This window comes from Hipposideros armiger, unplaced genomic scaffold (genome assembly GCF_001890085.2).
Source record: "Hipposideros armiger isolate ML-2016 unplaced genomic scaffold, ASM189008v1 scaffold_85, whole genome shotgun sequence".
Taxonomy (NCBI): Eukaryota; Metazoa; Chordata; class Mammalia; order Chiroptera; family Hipposideridae; genus Hipposideros; species Hipposideros armiger.
The window spans coordinates 131,452-150,991 of NW_017731435.1; the positions used below are offsets into that span (position 1 = coordinate 131,452).

A 19,540-nucleotide genomic window follows, 5' to 3' on the forward strand; every position below is an offset into this window, starting at 1 on the left:
AGCAAGTAGAGTGGCCTCTGTCCCAGCAGTTCAGGCTGCACTGGGAAGCAGGCCCACCATGGCCGGGGAGAGCACCATGGCATGTCACAGCCCTTTACGGGGCCCGGGGATGGGGCAGTCCCAGCAGACCCTACAGGCCCCGTTCCTGCCCTTCCTTCTCCCGGCCACCCGCCATCACAGCTGCCTGGTTCCTGAGGCCAGGCCACCCTCCTCAGCATCCTCCTGTGTTAACGAGCCGGCGCCCTCCTGCCTCCTAGCCCAGAAAGGATGGAAACTCCTGAGGTCCCTCCTGTCCCCCTGGCTAATTTCTTTACTGTGAGTTCCATGGGTTTCAGAAGAGAGGGGAGCTGGGTGGACCTACAGCCAGCTGACCTGTCTCACTTTCAAATACCAGCTTTTTGCAGCCCCTTACTCGACAGGGGTTTGAAAAACATTGTTGTCCCATCTCACTCAGAAAGGCTGAGTTACAAGGAGCTTCCCCACCAATTCTTAACAGTAGTTATAATCTAAAAGAATGAGCTTGCTTTTTATTCCAGTTTCCTTCTAAATTATCCAAGAAGTTAGAAGGCAAACACATTTATTCACTTATTCATCAAAACTTTGCTGGGCACTCCAGTGTGGCCGCTAGTTTTTGGGAAAGGCGTCACCCAGCAGCCTCTCCCTGCACTCTGGGCCAAGTGCCCTTAGCTGAGAGGGGACCCTGGGCCAGCAGGGCGTCTGGCTGGGAGATGCCACAGGCCCAGGTGGCACATGAAACCAAGAGGAAGTGACATTGCCCAGGAGGGCGTGTGGAGCCACAGCTTTGAGCCTTTGGGGCCATAAGGATGCAATGAGAGCTGAGAGTGACCCTACACACAACCTGTGCCGTTGACAAGGGCTCCACACCCGCTCCCAAGACCATCAGAGGGCCTGGTGTCCCCAGGTGGAGTAGCTGGGGTAAAGGCCTAGTGTCCACGGTGGGGGGACAAGGGCCCAGAGACTACACAAACCGTGGGAGGCCCGGGTCCCACCAGCAGGGACTGGGGAGGCCTGTCGACCTGGGCAGTGGGGTTACAGGCGACCTTGCCTGGGGTGTCCACCTGGAGGCATCTGGAGGTCACTGCAGGCGGGAGGAGGGGCCCACGTCCCCGTCCCCGTCCCCGGGCCTGCTGGGGCTGGGCGCCAAGGAAAGGGCCGCTGGCCTGCCACTGGGGACTCTGTTGGGCCCTGGGCAGCTGTCCTCTGCCCTCTGGGCCTCAGAGTGCAGAGCGCTGGACACCTGGACCTGGAGCTCAGGGTGTCACAGGGCATTCTGTGTCCCTGTGTCTGGGACGCCCACCTGGCGCAGGGACGAAGGTGAGGAACGGGCCGGTGGGGGTGGGAATGGGGTGGAGTGAGGCCGGAGGAAGGGGCCACAGCGCCCGCTGTGGGGAGACGGGCTGGGGGCTGGTGCGGAAGACGCCTTTATCTCCTCCCTCCGGTCTCCCGAGGGAAGAGCCTCCGCGTCTGCCCGCCCCCAATCCTAGGGCGGAGGCCTCGCCCAGGACCCAAGCTCTGCGCTCGGCGCTCGCTCGGCGCGGCGCTCGCTCGGCGGAGGGTCTCCATCTCTGCCACAGCCCGCATCGCGGCGGCAGCCTCTGGAGCGGCCGCTCCGTCCCACGGCTCCGACCGAGGCCCGCGCAAGGTAAGGCCGGGGGCGGGATCCGGACACGGATCGGAGGCTGGGGGTGCCCGGGAGGAGGGTGGGGCCACCGCCCGGATCGCGGTGCCGGAGCAGGCCCTGCGTCTTCCCTGGGCCAGGCGGCCGGGGACGGGGTGGGCACGGGGCGACCGTTCCCTGGGTCCCGGCCTGTGGAGGCGGGGTCTGCAGCATCACCAGCCACGCGTTCTCCACGCCACCCGCAAGGCCCACAAGGCCTGAACCCCGGTTCTGGTTCCGCTCCGGACGCGCGCCGCCCTGAAATCCTTTCTTCAGACCCTATGCGGGTTCTTGGGGGCCCTTGGTCACTGAGACTGCGCCCTCCAAACAACCCCCTCCCCAGTGTGGTCTGTTCCGCAGCAGAGCCCGAAGGCCTGAGTTGGTCCTTCCAGAGCAGCCCAGGGTACGGAGGCCCCTCCCCCAGGCCCCATCTTTGCCTCACCCCACTCCCAGGCACAAAACAATCCCCAGGCGCTGAACCCTTTCATTCCTCCCCAGGCCTGAGTCCCGAATCCTCAGGCATGCAAACCCCTCGGGCCCGCCCTCCAAAACGCGAGGTGCCCTGTGCCCGGGCCCTAAGCCCTATCCCCAGGCACAGCCCGCGGTCCCCAGCCTCTGACCCCAGCTACAGAGCCCCCCGGTCCTCGGAAGCTGAAGCCCTTTCCTCTGTCTTCCCACAGGTTCGGCCCCACGAAGATGAACTGGACGGCCGCAATATGCTGGGCCCTGCTGCTCGCCGCCGCCTTCCTCTGCGACAGCGGCGAGGCCAAGGGTGGTCGTGGAGGGTCTCGGGGCAGCGCCAGGGGAGGTCGTGGGGGCGCGCGCGGGGCCTCCAGGGTGCGCTCGAGGCCGGCGTCCCGCTACACCGGCTCCTCCCTGCGCGTGGCGGCTGCGGGGGCGGCGGCCGGGGCCGTGGCAGGGGCCGCTGCGGGCCTGGCGACAGGCTCGGGCTGGAGGAGGGCCCGGGGGCCCTGGGAGCGCGGCCTGGAGGGCGAGGACGCGGCGCCGGGCCGCAACGGGACTGGCCCTGGCGTCTACAGCTACTGGGCGTGGACTTCGGATGCGGGGCCCGCGTGCGGCCCATGCCTCTGCCTGCTGCTGGGCAGCACCCTGGGCGCCCTGAGGCTGCGGCAGACCTAGGCCTCCAGCCTGCGCCCTCCCCGCAGGCCGCTGCCCATGTTCCCTCCCCAGAGGGGCTGCCTGGCCGATTCCTGCCATCTGAGCAACAGCTGCAGCCTCTCCCCTGTGACCTAGGCACCTCCTGTTCACCATCCTTCCCAAGCTCCTCACCAGCCCCCCCACGCCCGCCGTACGGGGGGGACCAGAGCAGATCACGTAGGTTAGGGTCCTCCCCAGCTGCCCACCCTCGCTCTCCAGAGCCACCCAAAGACAGGTGCCAAAAACAGGCTGTTGAGGCCATTCCGTCTCCCCTGAACCCACCCTGGACACCTGAAGGGTGTGGACAGTGCTGACCACCAGGCACAGAAGCTGCCAGAATGGACCAAAGGAGTTGAGGACTTGGGGGGAAGGTGAGGTCTCACTCCCAGGGTGAGGCTGGAGAACGTCAGGTACTGAGGCCCAGTCCAGAAGCGGAGGCTGTGGGTTTCTGAGCCCAGGCAATGCCCACCATGGTTCTGTGGATGGTCCCCAGGAGAGCACCCTGCCCTTGGGCCCACGGCTGTGTCCCCTCTGTGACCCACTGCCAGGGGCTTCCTTGCACCCACTTTGCTCTGACTTGAAACAAGTCATTTAACTCTTCTTGGGACCTATTTTGAAACATTGTTTAAACTTTACATTTCCTCTGAACTCAGGTTCACACTCCGTAACCAGAGCCCTCACCTGTACACAGGTGGCAATCGTCACTGCCATTCCCGAGCCCTCCCTGACTCAACACGCACCCCCCTCAGGAGGTGGGGGTGTGGAGCAGATGGAGGCGGCTGGGAGCTGAAGTCAGACCCAGGACCTACAGGGCTATAGGCAGGGCCCTGGAGGACGCTGGGGTGGCCTCTGGCACCCAACCTCCCTAAGCAGGAGGCCGGCCCATTTCCCTCAAGCCCCCGGCCTATCTGTGAGCTCAGCTCCAGGGGGCCTGGGCTCTTCCCTGTCCTCCAGCTCCAACAACCCCTTATCCCAAGGCAGGACAGCTTCCAGGCCTGGCTTCTCTGGACCTCACCCCCTTGGTGCTCGGCGGGACCCTCCCAGAGCCTGTGGGACTGTCTCCCGGAATGTGCCCCTGCCCCCTGGACCACGGGGACTCAGCTGCCAACAGCATCACCAGGCCAGCCTCTCCTGGGAACCCTGCCACCTCTGCTTCCCCGTGGGGCTCTGGTGAGGGGTCTCCAGGCTGTCGGCAGAACCCTGGACCAAGCATTTTTCTCCAAAGACCGCCAGCACACTGAGTGAGCTGCACAACGGAGCTCCCGGCAGCCTCCATGTCCACACTGCCAGCATCCTCGGGGCGCCGTGAGTCCACCTCCGTCCATTCCAGACCAGTAAGCCATGGCCCAGCCCTGCCCGGGGCCTCAGCAGCGGTGTGACCGTCCTGCTGCTTTATACGCAGCTGGCAGGGGACTCGGACAGTCTGGCACAGGGAGACCCTCAGGGCAACGCCCCAGGCAAGCTGCTCTCCCTGAGGCTGGGGAGCGTGGGCTCACCGGGGCGACAGGCTGCGGCCAGCCAGATCCTCACAGGCCGTGCGACACCGAGCCGTCAGCCACGGTGGATGCGATGGGACATCGCTCAGAGCTCATGGCACTCCATCTTGGGGAGCGCCTGGCATGGGGTACAGCCTGAGTCTGAATCCTTCCCACCCATGTGCTTAGGGTTCCGGCCGGAGGCAGGTGCTCTGGGTGGGTCCTCAGGAGAGGGCAGTGTGTGGGGCTGTGGGAAGCCACGCAGGTAGCAGGACCTAGAGGGGCGCCTACAGGAAGGAGAGGTCCCGGCGGAGACTGGGGCAGCTGCAGGAAGGCCAAGCCACCCCAACCCCAAACAGCAGAGCTACTGCCAGGGGAAGCTGCCGCCTCCGTCCTTTTCCAGACGCAGGCTGCAGGGCGAGCTGCCCCAGACCCTCAGGTGCCACCACAGCAGTGCCGAGAGGTGCCTCTGGGAACAGTCCCGCTGTCCCATTGGCAAGAAGGTGCTCAGAATCTCCACCGACCACACCCAAGACCTTCCCGGCAGGCATGCAGCTGGCCTGTGAGCAGGGTGGCCTCTATGACGAGGGGACAGGCCAGTCCTGGGTTCTGCCACGGGTATTGTAACCTCCTGTTCATGTCTGTGTGCACGTTAAACAGCGTCGTGAAATAAACACTCCACTGACCACAGCTCTCCTCACTGCAGGGCCCAGGGCACTGTCACAACCTGACTCCACAGCCCTGAATTACTGACCAGTTTGTGCCCTTGTTTTCCTGAGTGACAGGAGCCCTGACACATGGGCCCAAGCTGCTACTGGCACGAAGTGAACAGGCCAACAGCAGGTGGGCCTTTCAATTTTAACTTTAAGTTACAGATTGTAGCTTCACTCCTGGGACAATGACAGTGAGCACCACTGAGCGTCCTCGCGGGCCGGGCACAGAACCATTCAGGGATCCGGCAGCCCTGACGCCCACACCCAGGCCCGTCCCTTGTAAGCAGGAGCCTGAGGGCGCAGCCTTCTTGGCGGAGCAGAGACCTCGGTGAGCTGTGACCAGCCGAGAGCCCGGACCTGAAGGCCTAGGATGCTACCCGTCTCTGGGGGGAGGGCGCTCGCCGGCTGGACCAGCTCAGGAGTCCAGGGGGCTCTGCAGTCCATCCCGGTCCAGCATCACGGGGCCCAGCAGCCCACGGCGGAAGGTCCGGAGGAAGTCGTGGGCTGCCGCGGAGTAGTCGGGCTGGACGACGGTCACGTTACCTGGGGAAGACGGGCAGCCATGTGAGGAAGCAGCCTCCGCACAGCGGGCCCAGGACCCCCATCCGCCCTCGGGGGCCCTGCGGAGGGTACCTGGAGCTCAGGCAGCGGGGCCGACTGGGAAAGAAAACTGCGAGGCGGGTCACCTGGGCGGCAGGGAGGCTGGGCAACAGCCCCTCCCTCTCCAGAACCTTCGCTAGGGAGTCCCCACAACGTCCCCCCAGCCAGGTCTGCTCGATGGGCTGGGCCCCTAAACCTGGCCAGGTGAGGCCCCGCGTCTCACCTGTGCCTGTGAGGACTTTGACCTTCTGTGCCTTGCCCAGTCGCACGGCCACGCGCTTCAGCACGGTCACCACGTCATCACAGGCCCCATCCAGGCCGTAGTGCTGCACGTACCTGCACGAGCCACCGTCAGCCGGAGGGAGCAAAAGCCAGCCTGCGTGGTCACTCCCAGCTCCACAGTGACCCCTCAGAGGTGTGAGTGGCCGTGGTGTGGGTGGGGGCCTGAGCCTCCTGAGGGCCCACCAGAGTTGCTGACACCTGTCCCACCACCCTAAGGCCAGCTCCTCACTGGTGCCCTTGGCTGCAAAACAGCTGCTGTTCATGGGCGTCGCCCATCCCACCACTTGGCAGCGGGGCCTGGGGCCCGAGGCCAGCACGTCGGCCACTGTCAGACACGCTCAGGGCTGCGAGCAGACACACAGGTCAGTCCAGCTGGGGTCCCCTGCGTCTCTCCAGCCGCCTGGAGAATGGACTGGTTGGTCTGACCAGCGTGTCCTGTAGCCCACAGTACATGGCTGGCTCGGTGCCCACCACACAAGGAGTGCCCGGCGACTCTCACGGACGCCCCGCCCCACACGACATGGGATCTGGGACTGACGGGAAAGGCAGCACAGGGCCAGGCAAGGCACAGCTGCCACGGTGGCTGAAGGGGACAAACACCCCCACGGACAGAACCCCAGGAGCCGCGAGACACCTGGACTGACAGCACCCCACTGGGCAACACAGCAAGTTGGTTGCTTCTCCCGGAACCCCAATGAGCAGAGGGAGTGGTGGGACCAGCCTGGTGGCCACAGAGGGTGAGGCTCAGCCGGGAGGAAGCCGGCTGCTCGGACTGGACGCATCCAGCCAACGAGGACACGGGCCCAGACTCCGCCAACTGGATCCTATGAAATGCAGCTCCTAAATCAAGCTTTGGAGAGCAGCAGCCCCACGGCCTCTCTGTCCCAACAATTGCAAGAACCTGTCCCAGGAGACAACAGGCCCGGGGAGGGCCCCACACACACACCTGAGACCTGCCACCTGCAGGAGCTCAGCTGTGACGTTTTCCAGAAACGTGGCAGAACTACAATGGTCCAAACTGCCTTCAATGGAAAAAAAGCAAAAAAATTACATTTGAAATCCCCTTCCACGCAAATAGAGTCACAGGGACTGGAATGACCCCATCTGAAACTGCCACAAACACACAAAACAATGGTTTTTGAGCCACCAGACATCAGCCCACAAAGAATGTAAGCAGGCCCTCAACGGCCCAGTTTGGCACCATGAGACCCCACAGGGCCTGAGGACAAGACGTGTTGGGAGACCAAGGCAGCTAAAGGTCACAGCCAGAAAGAGAATCCAGAAGTCTGCAGAAAGCCGCCCAAAACATTCAGCGGAGGAACTCGCACACAGAGAAAGGACGCTCCCCATGCTGGAGGGCAGGGGGACAGTAGCCAGCGTTGACTCAGAGCCAAGGACAGATGGGGACCCGTGACCCATGGGTGCTGTGGCGGGGACAGGCCTGCCTCAGTGGGGGCACCACTCTGGACCCATGGGCCTGAAAGGACCACACTGCTTCCAAACAAGTGTCCCAGAACAAAGTACAGGGAGTTTTACAAGAATACACGGACACCTGTCACCCAAAAAGGTAACATTCAAAACAGCTACCATCCAAGCAGAAGTTCTTGGCACGCACAGCAGGAAGACAGGTCCATCAGGCTGCCCAGCCGTCAGGACCAGCAGACAAAGATCTTAGACTGGTTATTTTGACCACATTCCACGTGGCTACACAGTGGAGACATGAAGATGTAAAATGACCCACTCCGGACTTGCAGAGGTGAATACTGGACGCACCGGAGGGGCTGCCGCCACGAAGGCCGACCCCACAGAGGACCCAGCACCGCTGCCAGCACGCGGGAACCGCAGTCCCGAGGCAACAAGAGAGGAGGCAGAAACACTCAGGAAAAAATAATGGTTGGAAATTATGCATACCTGATGAAAACTACAAAGCCACAGACAGATCCAAGAACTCAACGCAATGTAAACACAAGAAACATGACAAAAACGCAGCAGGACCCAGCGTCATAACCGCTGAGAAGTGTGATCAAGAGGAAATCTTAGCTGCAGCAGGAGGAACATTCTCCACAGAACAGACGATCGGAGCGCTGTGCAGAGGGCGGGCAGCACCTGTCCTGTCCGGGACTGAGAAATCTGTCCCTCTATTACCACGCACAGGGCAAAAACCAGAAAGGGACAAAGACAACCCAACCACCAAAATCAGAAAGCTTTCGTCACCTGCATTCCAATCACTGTTAGAGGAAATCCTCAGACAGAGCAAAACACCACCAGATGTAAACACCAGGAAAACCACCGGATGGGCAAACAGCTAATTTATTTCTTATACTTTAAATCTCTGTATAGACAAAAACAGCGACAGTGTATCTGGGGTTTGTAAAATATGCAAAAGACACATGACAACAACGGCCCAAAGCTCAGGATGAAAACTGACTCTGCACTCTCGTGAGGCGCTTACACTAGATGCAACGTGTTATAATGTCCCTTAACGAGGGTCTGAAAAGCACAAGGCTCCTCCTCCCAAAGTTACAGCTAATAAACTAATAAAGGGGACAAGGTGGAATCATAAAAAGTGTCTAATCAATCTAAAAAATGGCCAAAGAGAGAGACAGACGGAGACACAGACAGGGTGAGAGAGACACAAGGGGTTTAACAGCAAGAAGTGCAAAGACAGAGGCCTGCCACATTCACTCTGAGCAAAGCTAGAGCGGCTACGTTGCGGTCGGACAAGCAGAGATCAGAACACAGAGCATTCTGAAGGCTAGAAGGTCACACCCAGTGACGGGGGCACCTCATCGTCTCAAGGACGTCACCACGTGGCTGTGTCTGTCCCTAACAACGGAGCTTCGAAACACACGAAGCAAAAACTGACAGAACTGTGAGGGAAACAAACGAGTTACAGGTAGAAATTTCAGTGCCCTTCTTGCAACAATGACGTGAAAACAGAGCGCCAGCAAAGGAGAAGGCAGGACACAATAAACAGCAACCCATGAAATAAAAAACAGAACAGAGTCGGCGAACCCAAAGCCGGTTCTTTAGGGGAAAGCTAAAACCTGATGAGCCTCTAGCGAGGCGGATGGCCTTGATGTGACAGAGGACACCTGTGAGGAACCCACAACTCCATGCTGCCTGGCCATGACCAGGCATGACCGACCGACATGCGACAACACGGGAGTCTGAAACTGCAGTGCTGAGCGAGGACACGCGGTGACCCCACTCCTAGGAGTTCTAGCGGAGGACAGAAGGCAGGTGGTTGTCGGGGTGCGAGGTGGGCAGGAAGGAGTAGCGGGGGCTACAAAGCAGCACAAGAAATCTGGGGCTTTCGGGACCGTATGGGCTTCACAGATGTGCCCGTGTGTCACGTGTCCACCTACACGCTAAGTGACAAGTGCTGTCACTGTCGTCTGTGACATCCTGCTCTTCATTTAGGGGCCGCCACCCGCACCCAAACTCACCCAAAGAGCCGCTGCCTGTTGAGGGTGTAGAGAAGGTAGTCAGCCAGGCTCTCCGCTCCCACCAGGTGGTCCAGCACAGTCCCTGGAAGCGGGCAGCCGATGGTGAGGGCACCGTCTCAGCCCCAGGCCTGTCCCCTGAGGGCACACGGCCAGAGCGTGCTCATGCACCGCCACCCAAGACACCCGTCCCCCGGCTTTGTGGTCTGGGGCCCACAGGGCAGCTCCACTCACCACACAGGGCCAGCTTCAGGCCCGTCTCCACGCTTTCGATCCGGGGGGGCAGCACCCCAGGGGTGTCCAGCAGGAACACCAGCGGCCGCTCAGACACCTGTGGGCAGAGGGCAGTCATCCGGCCGCTCAGGAAGCCTCGAGCAGGGCCTCCGAGTGGGTGTTCTTATCACTCAGCAACCGGCTTCCCCACAGGACTCAGCTCCACTTCACTTGGAGAATAAACGAAAGCAACAGCCCCACAGCCTCGTCTTCTGCCAGGAGGAGTGAGTGTGTGGGGGAAGCCGCGCTGTGGTGGAGGGCATGGGCTCAGCCTGCTCGGCCCTGAACACATGCCTCAGTTTCCTCATCTGTAAACGGGGATCGGCGTGCCCCCCACAGGGTTGGCATAAGGACTGGTGCAGTGCCGGGCACCTGGCGAGTGCTCTGGGAACGCGGAGTGAGGGGAGGGACGCACGGACAGAGACAGCACCCCCAGCCCACCAGCCCACAGGAAGGGCCAGCCAGGCGTCTGTGTGTGCGGAGCTCTGGGCCCCTACCTGAACTCTGGACATCACAGCTCTCGTGATCCCAGGCTCGCCACCCACCCTGGTGGCTTTTCCTGCAGGAAAAAAGGGGCCGTCAGGGGCTGGCTGAGTGGCGCGATGGTTAAGAACTGGCTTGGGACGCCAGAGGGCCCCGGTTTGGATCCCACATATGAGGGCCAGTGACACTGCCCTCTACAGCTAAGATGCTGAACAACAGCTCAACCTGGAGCTGGGCTGCTGTGAGTTCTGGCGACAGCGTAGGCTACAGCCCCTGCTGCAGTGGGTTGCCATGGGCTACCGTGTGTAGCCAGCAGCCAGCGTGAGCGGCCAGCAGCCACTCTGAGCAGCTGTCCAGAAGCCAGCGACTGATCTGCCTCGCCCGGGAAAAGCACAATGATAATACCAACACGGGCCAGTGAAGCAATTAGACTGAAGAACAAAAGGACAGCAACTTGTCTGTTTCCCATCCCCCAATTCCCCAATAAAAATCTTTAAAAAAAAAAGGGGGGGGGGCGGGCTGTCAGATACACTGAAACACACAGGCCTGGCAGACAAGGCACAGGGAGATCCGCGAGCTCCGATGAGCTGGCGTTCGGTGTTCAGCGCACACCAGCTCTCAGCAATGCTGTTCAAGCCAGGTTCTGCAACGTGCCTCGCAATGCCTGGACAGGTGCTCCGAGAGCTGGTGAGCGACCCATGGGAAGTGCCTGACGGTGAAGGCCAGGGCACAGCTGCTCCTCCAGCAGTCGCCTCCCTCCCCGCTACTCCTGACTCATACATAGCCCCGAAGCCTGCAGCCAGGGCACCGCCCACTGCAGGCCTGTCTCTGGGGCTGAACTGGACACTGGCAGCCCTGGGGCCCAGCTCAGGGGGTGTCCCCAGCTGACTGTGCACCCTCTGCCTAATCAGCTGCAGCAGGAGGAGACACGTGTGGGCTATGCACACACTGCAGCACTATCCAGCCTGCAAAGGGACGGGCGCCTGACGCCTGCTGCAGCGTGGATGGGCCTGGAGGACGTGTGTGCGGCCATCAGCCAGTCACAGGCCAGGTCACGTGACGTCCCACATCCTCACAGATCCAGAGAGAGTAGATTCGAGGTTCCCAGGGCTGGTGGGGTTAGACTCTGTTTGCGGTGTCTGGAAATAGTATGATGGTTGCACAACTTGATGCCACTGATTTTAAGCCACAATTAAAGAAAAGGAAACTTTCAAGAGCAGAGGAGTAACCACGTCCGTGAGCCAGAAACGCCGGCCACAGTAATGGCTCAGCGCAGCCCAGTGCCAGACGGTGTGCTCACAGAGAACACGGGCACGCGGGAAGTGGAGCCTACAAGGCCTTGGCTCTGAACTTGAAACACTTCAGGAAAAAGGCGAGGGCACAGTGAGAGGCCGCAGACGCTCTTGTGTGCCTCAAAATCAGAGAACCATGAAGCCAGGAGACGGTGGGGCTCCCAGGGTGACCTAGGCAGGCTGTGACAACAGCAGCAGTGGCCCAGGGCCTGACACCAGACCCACTGGCTGCACAGCGCTTTAGCTACAATTGATCAAAGGACTTAAATAAAGGAAGAGACAAAATCACCAAAGTTTGGCAAAGTCATCCACATACTAAACATTTTACACATTTAACATGTGAGAGAGAACAAATTAAGTACAAAACACAATGGATAGCTGCCTCACCATTAACCGTACACAGGCTGTTACCCCCAACAGTCCCACAAGGGTCTCTTTGGTGGGAAGACACAAACCCAAGGACAGGGGTGGCTGGCAGTACCTTTCCTGAGGTGTTGTCTCCTGAGCGAGTTGATGAGTGAGGACTTGCCCACGTTGGGGACCCCGATGACCATGATGCAGTGCTCCACATTCTGCAGGCAGGACAGCAGGGAGTCGGCCAGGCCCCCGTTCGGCCCACCACCCTGCCGCCCTCCCTGCAGCAAGGCTCGTGACCGCGCGAGGGCCCAACCATTCCCGGGTCAGCCACAGCCCACCGTGGGACGGGCGCACCTGTGCTTAGCAGATGAGCCCAGGCTCCTTGGCAGGAGGCACTGGGCTCCACCAACCAACCTCTCCTCGGTGATAGCGGCAGCTGCTCCTGACCAATTCTGTGACGGCTGGGATGACCTGGACAAAACACACAGGCACTGCACGTGGGCACCAACCCCTTCATTAGCTTCTAGACGTGGTGGGCTCCAGTGCCCAGCGTCAGGAGACCAGGGTTGCGTCCACGTCACACTAAGGTGGGAGTCACCTGTGCCCTGTCCTGTCCCTCTACCATGAAAGGGAAAGGCAGCCGTCCCAGGAGGGTAACACCTATGACTAGAACCACCTTCTAACAGATGCATGTCAGCCAGTGAAACCTCCAAATACAACTGGGAAAAAGACGGTTCCAGACTCTGCCAAGGCCTTTCCTACTTGTAACCCCGGGATGTAACGTGCAGCCCGACTCTGCTCTTTCAAGCCCCCACAGATGGTCCAGGCCCATCTGCTCTCAGCACCAGGACATGAGTATGCCCCAGGAGCCCCAGCAAATCCATCTCAAAACTCCGCTTCTTAAGAAAGCATACGATATTTCACAGTGTTTCTTGAATATATTTAAGCAGAAGCATTAAAGTATAAAACAAAGAAAAGCCTACCTGCTTGACATTTTCATCTTTTACACAGTTGGTAAAAATGACATTTTTTAGGCCTTCTCTTTCTAAGTGCTGTAGAATTTTCTGAAAGAGATGAGACATCCCCATTTTAAATTCTAGTAGGAACGCAGGCGTGCGATACGCCACAATCCGAGGGTCTGGCATTGCCGGCCCCGCTCCCCAGGCCTGCTCTGGGCTCAGAGCCACTGCGGCCGGGCGCTCAGGGAGAAGCAGGCACAAGGGCAGACACGGGCATAGGCGGCAGGCGCAACAGGGAGGAGTGCTCAGCACGCTGCCTGCCCCCCAGCCTCCACTCCAGTCCCATCTTGTAATACGAGGCTCAGCTAGGTTATGCTGAAGCCACACCCAGCACTGAAGCCTTATGGTTTGGGTCTTCATTGAGGATTCTCACGGCCCCTCTGTATTCTGACGAGCTTTGACAAACGAAGTCCACTTTGAGGTCTGAACCCAATTTCATCACAAAGTATTCCTAATACTTTAGAAGCCCCCAAAATAATCTATGGTTAACGTGAGTTTACTGGTCTTAACATTCAGTGAATCAGCATATGAATCGTATTTTTTAAACCAGTATTATACTGTTTGATCAGCTACTGACCTAAAAGTACTACTGATGCTTAAATGAACAAGAAAGGCCTATTAATTCAGTTCATTTTAGTTGTGTGTATATTCGTAATGATGTAGATTAAGATACAGGCCAACGGGTGGCCGGCTAGCTCAGCTGGTTAGAGCGTGATGCTGATAACAGCAAGGTTGCCAGTTCGATCCCCGCATGGGCCACTGTGAGCTGCGCCCTGCTTAAAAAAAAAATAAAAAAGATACAGGCCAAAACAAAGACGTATATTTTTGAAGCCACACTCTGAAATGTATAAATTCACTCGATATGTCCCCATCCACTGCATGGGGGGCCACCACTGGGGGCTTCTCTCCTCTCCAAACCCCCAGCTGCAGCAGCACATGACAGAAGGAACCAGCAGTCCTGCTAACTCCCAACCAGGCGGGACACGGTGGGTCCCTGTCAGGTGACCTCGGTGCACCCAGGACTCTATAAAAAAGCATTTAACAAACACTGAGAAGAGCCAGTCTCAACTAACAAAGCAACTGAAAGCCTGTGATGATGACAAGGACACTGCAAATGCAGTGCACCTGGACCATTTCCCAGCAGGGGGGGACCTCGATGGTGGACGTGGGAGCACATGGGAGCGTGCAGTGGGGCAGGCAGCAGGGCCGGGAGGCCCTGTGCTTGGCGTCTCCATGAACACAGCCCAGCTTGAATGTCTCCCTGGAAACCCACAGGGGCTTCGATTATCTCAAATGCACCATGGTTGACTAAAGTACCTCAAACGCTTTCTTGCTGCTGCAGTAAAAGGAAAAACTACACCACTGACAACTCGAAAAAAATTTGAAATTCAAAGGATTCTGACACCTATTCCTTGCAAAGAATGTGACAACAGAGCAAGAAAAGCAGACACATACTCCACGGGCCACATTCCAGAGTGTTCATGTTGCTTTCACCTCTGGACACAAGGGAATATCCTGCACTTGGTGACTGTGTCCCCGATCCTGCCTGGTGCTGGCTGGAGAGCTGGCTGGAGACACCGTTAGCTACTCTGGGCCTCCCCCAACCTCCCAGGTCGCACCAAAGGCTGCCAGCAGGCCAGGCGGGGTTCTGGGGGGCCGTGGAGCTGGTTGAGTATGGACACCTGGGGAATGCAGCCATCACAGGGGAACCCAGGCCAGCGGCCACCAGCCTCATGCAGTGACTGAAACATAATTGAAATTAAATTAAATGTGGAAGTGTGTTCCACAGCAGCAGCCGCCAGGGGCCAGCGGCCACGTCCCATAGGAGACGCACACTCAGGATCTGGACCGTAAACCAGGCATCCAAGGGGAGCACGCCGAACACACGGGGGTGCTGCAGCAAGCCTGGCCCGGCGTGTCCACGCACGTCTGCGGCAGCTCGTCCTGGACATGGCGCCCGGTGCAGCAGGCATGCGTCAGGCGGCCTTTACCTGCCGCTGGCTCAGGTCCGCCAGGTCCATCTTGTTGAGCACGAGCAAGTGCGGCTTAATCCCCAGGGTCTCCCGGAACAGAGGGTTGCGGCCTGAAAGTGGGATGTGGCAAAATTAAGGCCAAAATTCCTTCAGTGCTTTGCCAGCCAACTGACTTACTGTCTTGTCACCCGACTGGCACCACCTTTGGGAGGAACTGACGCAGCTGAGAGCGCAGCCTCGCAGTCCTAGAGCTGGGAAGCCCGAGCTGCCCGCCCATGAGAGAGGGTGTCCTTCCTCCTCCCGGCCACGGCCACGCTGCTACCCCAGGCTGCTTCTCGGACAACAGGCGGCCAGGCAGGGCAGTGGCTTTCAGGAGGCTCCCAAACAAGAATGACGGTGACAAAAACAACAAAGCTCAGTGGAAGGTTTCATAACTAAACCCTTGATTAGTTGCCAAGGTATGTAAGTTCAAAATAAATGATCACTCTCCACTGAGCTGCCAACAGGTGGCAGGATGGCTCAGCTTAAAAATAAATACATAAATAAACAAATAAATAAATAATCACTCAAAAAATTGCCACCTAACTAGTGTGTTTCAAACCACCACTGCCACATCTGGTCACCAACAAGGAGACGGTCCCTGAAGGTCCCCCCTCCTTGCTACCATCACCAGGCCCCTGCTCCCCTCAGCCAGGGACCCACCTCGGGTGACACTGACAGACAGGAGGGGAGGTCTTCATCTCCGCGTGCTCGGCCCCCCTGGTGCTTCATCTCGCACAGAGGCCAGCCCACCCAGGTCTAGGCCCCTGTTAGTCACTGTGTCCTCACCCACACAAGAAAGGGACACCCGTCCCCCAGGCTAGCCAGTCCTGTGCTAATTCAGAACACCAAAGCCTCCAGACCCCGTCACAGGCCCGCTATCCGGCGCTAGGGCTTCTTGCCACGTCCTGACTAGGAAAGATGCCTTCTCATCACCGTACACTGAATAACCACAGGCTTTTATTACTGTTTAATCATCAGATGTACAATCGCCATTAAACACTTCTGACCAGCATGGGACACTGTATGAACTGACATATTTACCTACAGTGAAGACACTGGGTACTTTATTCCCTTTTTTTTTTTTTTAGCCAAGCCATCCTGCCACCTGTTGGCAGCTCAGCTCGGGCCAGGAATCGAACCGCTGTTGCTCAGAGCTTGCACTTTTGAGTGAGCTTTTAACTAACTGAGCCACTCGGCCGGCCCCCAAGACACTCGGTACTTTAATACAGAAGTTCCCATAAGCCTTTGAAATTGTGAAATGGTCCCTCATCCTCTAACCTAGAGGTGGTAACTCTCCAACGCTCCTCATAAAAGGAGACTCTAAACATAGTTCAAATACGACGAAAACAGGGTCTAGAAACTAGTCACTGGTGACCAAGATCAGCACACCATGCTGATTCAGGCACAGGTGGGGGGCCCGGGTCAGTTCACATCCCACCAGAGAATCCTGCTGCTGGGCTGCGCTTGGGCGCAGGCAGAGGTCTGGGGCCAGTGATGTTCCCTGTGTAGGGGGGTGGGGGGCAGCTCCACCAGATTCTGATTAACTGGTCTGGAAAGGGGCCCAGACCAGTCATTTTAATTGTAAATTCTAATGTGTAATGACGGATAAGAACCATTGCTTTAAGTGCCAATAACTACGACAAGGGAGGCTGCTGGCCACTGTGGTGGCCGACTGGACCAGAGCAGGGGCCAGGCAGAGGAGACAGATGGGAACAAGGTAGCATGCCAGGAGCCTTCCTGCTGCCTCCAGCACTGACTCAGGCACCACTGCATTCCAAAGGTGGGGCTCCCCACCCCACAAGCAGCTCTGACAGCAGCTGGGCTCCTTCCCTTCAACTCAATCTGACACTTTCTCCCTGGCGATGGCATCAGACCCCTCAGGCCCACAAGACTGTCCCACCCGCGTTTCTGACCCGCCAGCTACAGGTCCGAGGTTCCCACCACCCCCGCCTCGGGCCAGATTCATTTGCCAGAGCTGCTCCCAGAACCCAGAGAAATGTTTTACTCACTAGATCTCGGGTTTATCACTAAGGGTCTAACTCAGGAGCAGCCAGACAGAGAGACGTACAGAGCAAGGTCTGGGGGAGGGGAACAGGGTCTGCCGTGCCCTCTCCGGGCGTGGGGCACCGCTCTCCCCACCTCTGCACGTGTGCACCAACCGGAAGATGCCGGAACGGAACCGTCCCCCGGGATTCACGGAGGCCTCACTGCGTGGCCTGACTGACTAAATCACTAGCTGTTGGTGACTGAACCCAACCCCAGGCCCTCTCCCCTCCTGGAGGTCAGGGGTGCGGCTGAAAGTTCCAACCCTCCCTTATCAGGCTGGCTCCCCTGGCACCAGCCCCATCCTGAGGGGTTTTCCAAAAGCCAACTCATTAACATGACAAAAGACACCTTTGTTGCTCTTATCACTTAGGAGATTCAAGGGGTTTTAGAAATTCTGTTCCAGGAGCAGGGACAAAGGCCAAATACACATTTCCTATTATAAATTCCAGTATCACAACCACCAAAGGATATCCGGGCATCATGGACCTCCACGATGCAGTCCACCAGCTTTAGGCTGCTCTGCATCTTCTTCAGCCCTGGAAAACAGAAGGACGCCTAAGGCAGGGGGTCCACCGCCGGAGAGGAAGGGATTGAAGCAGAACTGTCAAGAATGGAGCACCACAAACAACGTAAAGGGACACACCTGAGTGAAGTGCTGTAAGGTTAACTGCTAACCCCTTGCTGGGAGCCCCTTCAAGTTCAACACGAGTGGCTCGGGAGTAACATCTGGCCCCCGTGGGAGGCCAGGTCCTGTCTCCGCCACCTGACACTTGGGCGACTCTGGGTGGGGTATTTAAGCTCTCGGGGCCTTGGTCTGGGCTATGAAGTTGACAGTGTCACCTAACCAGCTCACTGGGCCTGGATACTGTGCGGAGACGCTGCCGTGGGAGAGGCGACCTCAGCCACGCACCCTGGACCTCCCCCTCACAGCACCCAGCTCCCCCCTAACCAGGAACAGCCCGGGGCAACGGCGACACCACCGCTCGGCCTCCACGCACATCCTCCAGCATCGGCCATCGCCCCGCTCCTTCCCACCCGCAACGCCGCCCACGGGCGCCGGGCAGAGCGGGCGCCGGGCCACCGTTTCTTGGGCGAATCGGGGCGCGGGGTGCAGTGAGGCGGCTGGAGCAGGGCCGTGGCCGCCCGCGGCACGAGAGGGGCTGGGCTGGTCCTGGGTGTCTTCATTCCGCCAGATTTTGACAAACAGTAAAAACTCCCAGCGAGGTTCAGGCAGAAGACAAAAACGACTGTTTTAAAGGTGTTGCAATAATAGCTGAACACAACTTGGAAAGAGCTTTCCTAACCCTTTTCCTTTAGTCCTCAAATTAATATCCAGGAAATTACTTTTTTAATAAGACAGATGTGGAAAGTGAGGCTTCGGGGAATACAGTGGCAGAAGGGCCTTGCTGGGAGTCAGGGATGAGGTCAGCCGCGGGACTCCCGACCCGCTGGCGGGCGCCCAGGACGCCGGGCACTCGGGCGCCGGAACTCACCTTTGGCCATGTGGCCCGGGAACCAACGCGCCACGTCGCGGCCGTCCAGAGAGAAGCTCTCCCGCCAGGCGGCCCGGGCGGCGCTACACAGCGCGCGCGGAGTCAGCCTCATGGCGCCGCGTCCCCGAGCGCTGCGCAACGCGGGACCGCTACGTTGACGGACCTCTCCGCCCGGCCAGGGACCGGGCTCGAGGGTTCCGGCGCTCTAACAGTCCGCGGCGCGGCCCGCGCGTGCGCACGACGCTGCTTCAAGCGGTAGCCAGAGCCCAGGGGGCGGGGCCCGGGTTGGGGCGGGGCTACAAGTCCTCGGTCCCCAGGTTCTCAGGGTTCCTGAGTTTATAGGGTTTTTAAAGAAATTCATAGGTATATTAACATTAATTAAATTTAAAAATCCTAGTTCTTCCTTAAGTGTATCCTGAGTATAAGCGTAACAAAATTTAGCAGTCCCCTGTTTGAAACTTCGCAAAAAAAACTTTCAAAAATTCACCTTAAATAATACTGGGTGACTGAGTGGCTCAGTTGGTTAAGAGCTCGCTCAAGAGTTTGAGCTCTGAGCAACAGCGGTTCGATTCCTGGCCTGAGCTGAGCAGCCGCTGAGCTGCCAACAGGTGGCAGGATGACTCAGCTAAAAAACAAATAAATTTTTTTTAAAAATTAAAAGGAAAAAAAATAATAATATATATATACATATATATATGTATATATATATATATAACTTACCTTCCTGTTCTTTTTCAAGTACTCCGGGTTTTCACGTAACAAACAAACCCTTTGCAAATGCTGACTGCAGTTCTGCTCAATTAAACCTGTTAATATAATGAGCCTGAAATTCTCCTCAAGGTCCAATACTCTATGTAAATATAGTCAGGAGCCTAAGTAACTACTCAACTGCATATTGCGTTACAAGAGTATGACTCTAATGGAATTTCTGAAGCAAGCTTCTAAAATTCCAAACATGCTCAGATTCTCAGCACAAAAATATCATTACTCTGGTCTTGATGGTATTAAACCTCCTCACACACAGCACTAAACATTCTTGGGGTTGAGAGACAGGTGCCCCCCACCGGAGACCAGCCCTGCCAGGTGGCTTCCTGGCTGAGTGACATCAGCCTCCTGATAAGTCAGATGCCCTGTGAGAACCCAGCCCCCAGCCCCTCCTCACTGAGGCATCCTCCTGCCCACAAAGCAGCTGGGTCCTGCCTTTGTCTCC

The 19,540-nt window shown here is 58.1% G+C and overlaps 2 protein-coding genes across 7 annotated transcripts; one reads left to right on the forward strand and one right to left on the reverse strand.

Moving 5' to 3' along the window:
• The first annotated feature begins 965 nt into the window (after positions 1-965).
• Positions 966-5,001, forward strand: SPRN (shadow of prion protein). 3 transcript variants are annotated; one of them, XM_019644096.1, is made up of 3 exons: positions 966-1,335; positions 1,506-1,663; positions 2,359-5,001. In XM_019644096.1, the coding sequence occupies exon 3, from the start codon at positions 2,375-2,377 to the stop codon at positions 2,816-2,818; it is 444 nt and encodes a 147-aa protein (XP_019499641.1). In that variant the 5' UTR covers positions 966-1,335; positions 1,506-1,663; positions 2,359-2,374; the 3' UTR covers positions 2,819-5,001. The 3 variants fall into 3 exon arrangements, 2 of the variants coding, with proteins under 2 accessions (XP_019499641.1, XP_019499640.1); XR_002124211.1 differs by lacking the exon at positions 2,359-5,001 and having other exon boundaries at positions 1,259-1,335; positions 1,470-1,588; XM_019644095.1 differs by lacking the exons at positions 966-1,335; positions 1,506-1,663 and adding an exon at positions 1,692-2,081.
• Positions 5,002-5,155: 154 nt separating this feature from the next.
• MTG1 (mitochondrial ribosome associated GTPase 1) lies at positions 5,156-18,874 on the reverse strand. Of its 4 annotated transcripts, none has more exons than XM_019644094.1 (11): positions 18,331-18,874; positions 17,309-17,373; positions 14,768-14,872; positions 12,741-12,821; positions 12,172-12,228; positions 11,882-11,972; positions 10,123-10,184; positions 9,587-9,683; positions 9,356-9,437; positions 5,848-5,960; positions 5,156-5,567 (listed from the first exon to the last, which is right to left on the reverse strand). In XM_019644094.1, the coding sequence occupies exons 1-11, from the start codon at positions 18,440-18,442 to the stop codon at positions 5,440-5,442; spliced, it is 993 nt and encodes a 330-aa protein (XP_019499639.1). In that variant the 5' UTR covers positions 18,443-18,874; the 3' UTR covers positions 5,156-5,439. The 4 variants fall into 4 exon arrangements, 3 of the variants coding, with proteins under 3 accessions (XP_019499639.1, XP_019499637.1, XP_019499638.1); XM_019644092.1 differs by lacking the exon at positions 18,331-18,874 and adding an exon at positions 17,836-18,317; XR_002124210.1 differs by lacking the exon at positions 18,331-18,874 and adding an exon at positions 17,836-18,323 and having other exon boundaries at positions 5,476-5,567; positions 9,356-9,490.
• Between the last annotated feature and the right edge of the window lie 666 nt (positions 18,875-19,540).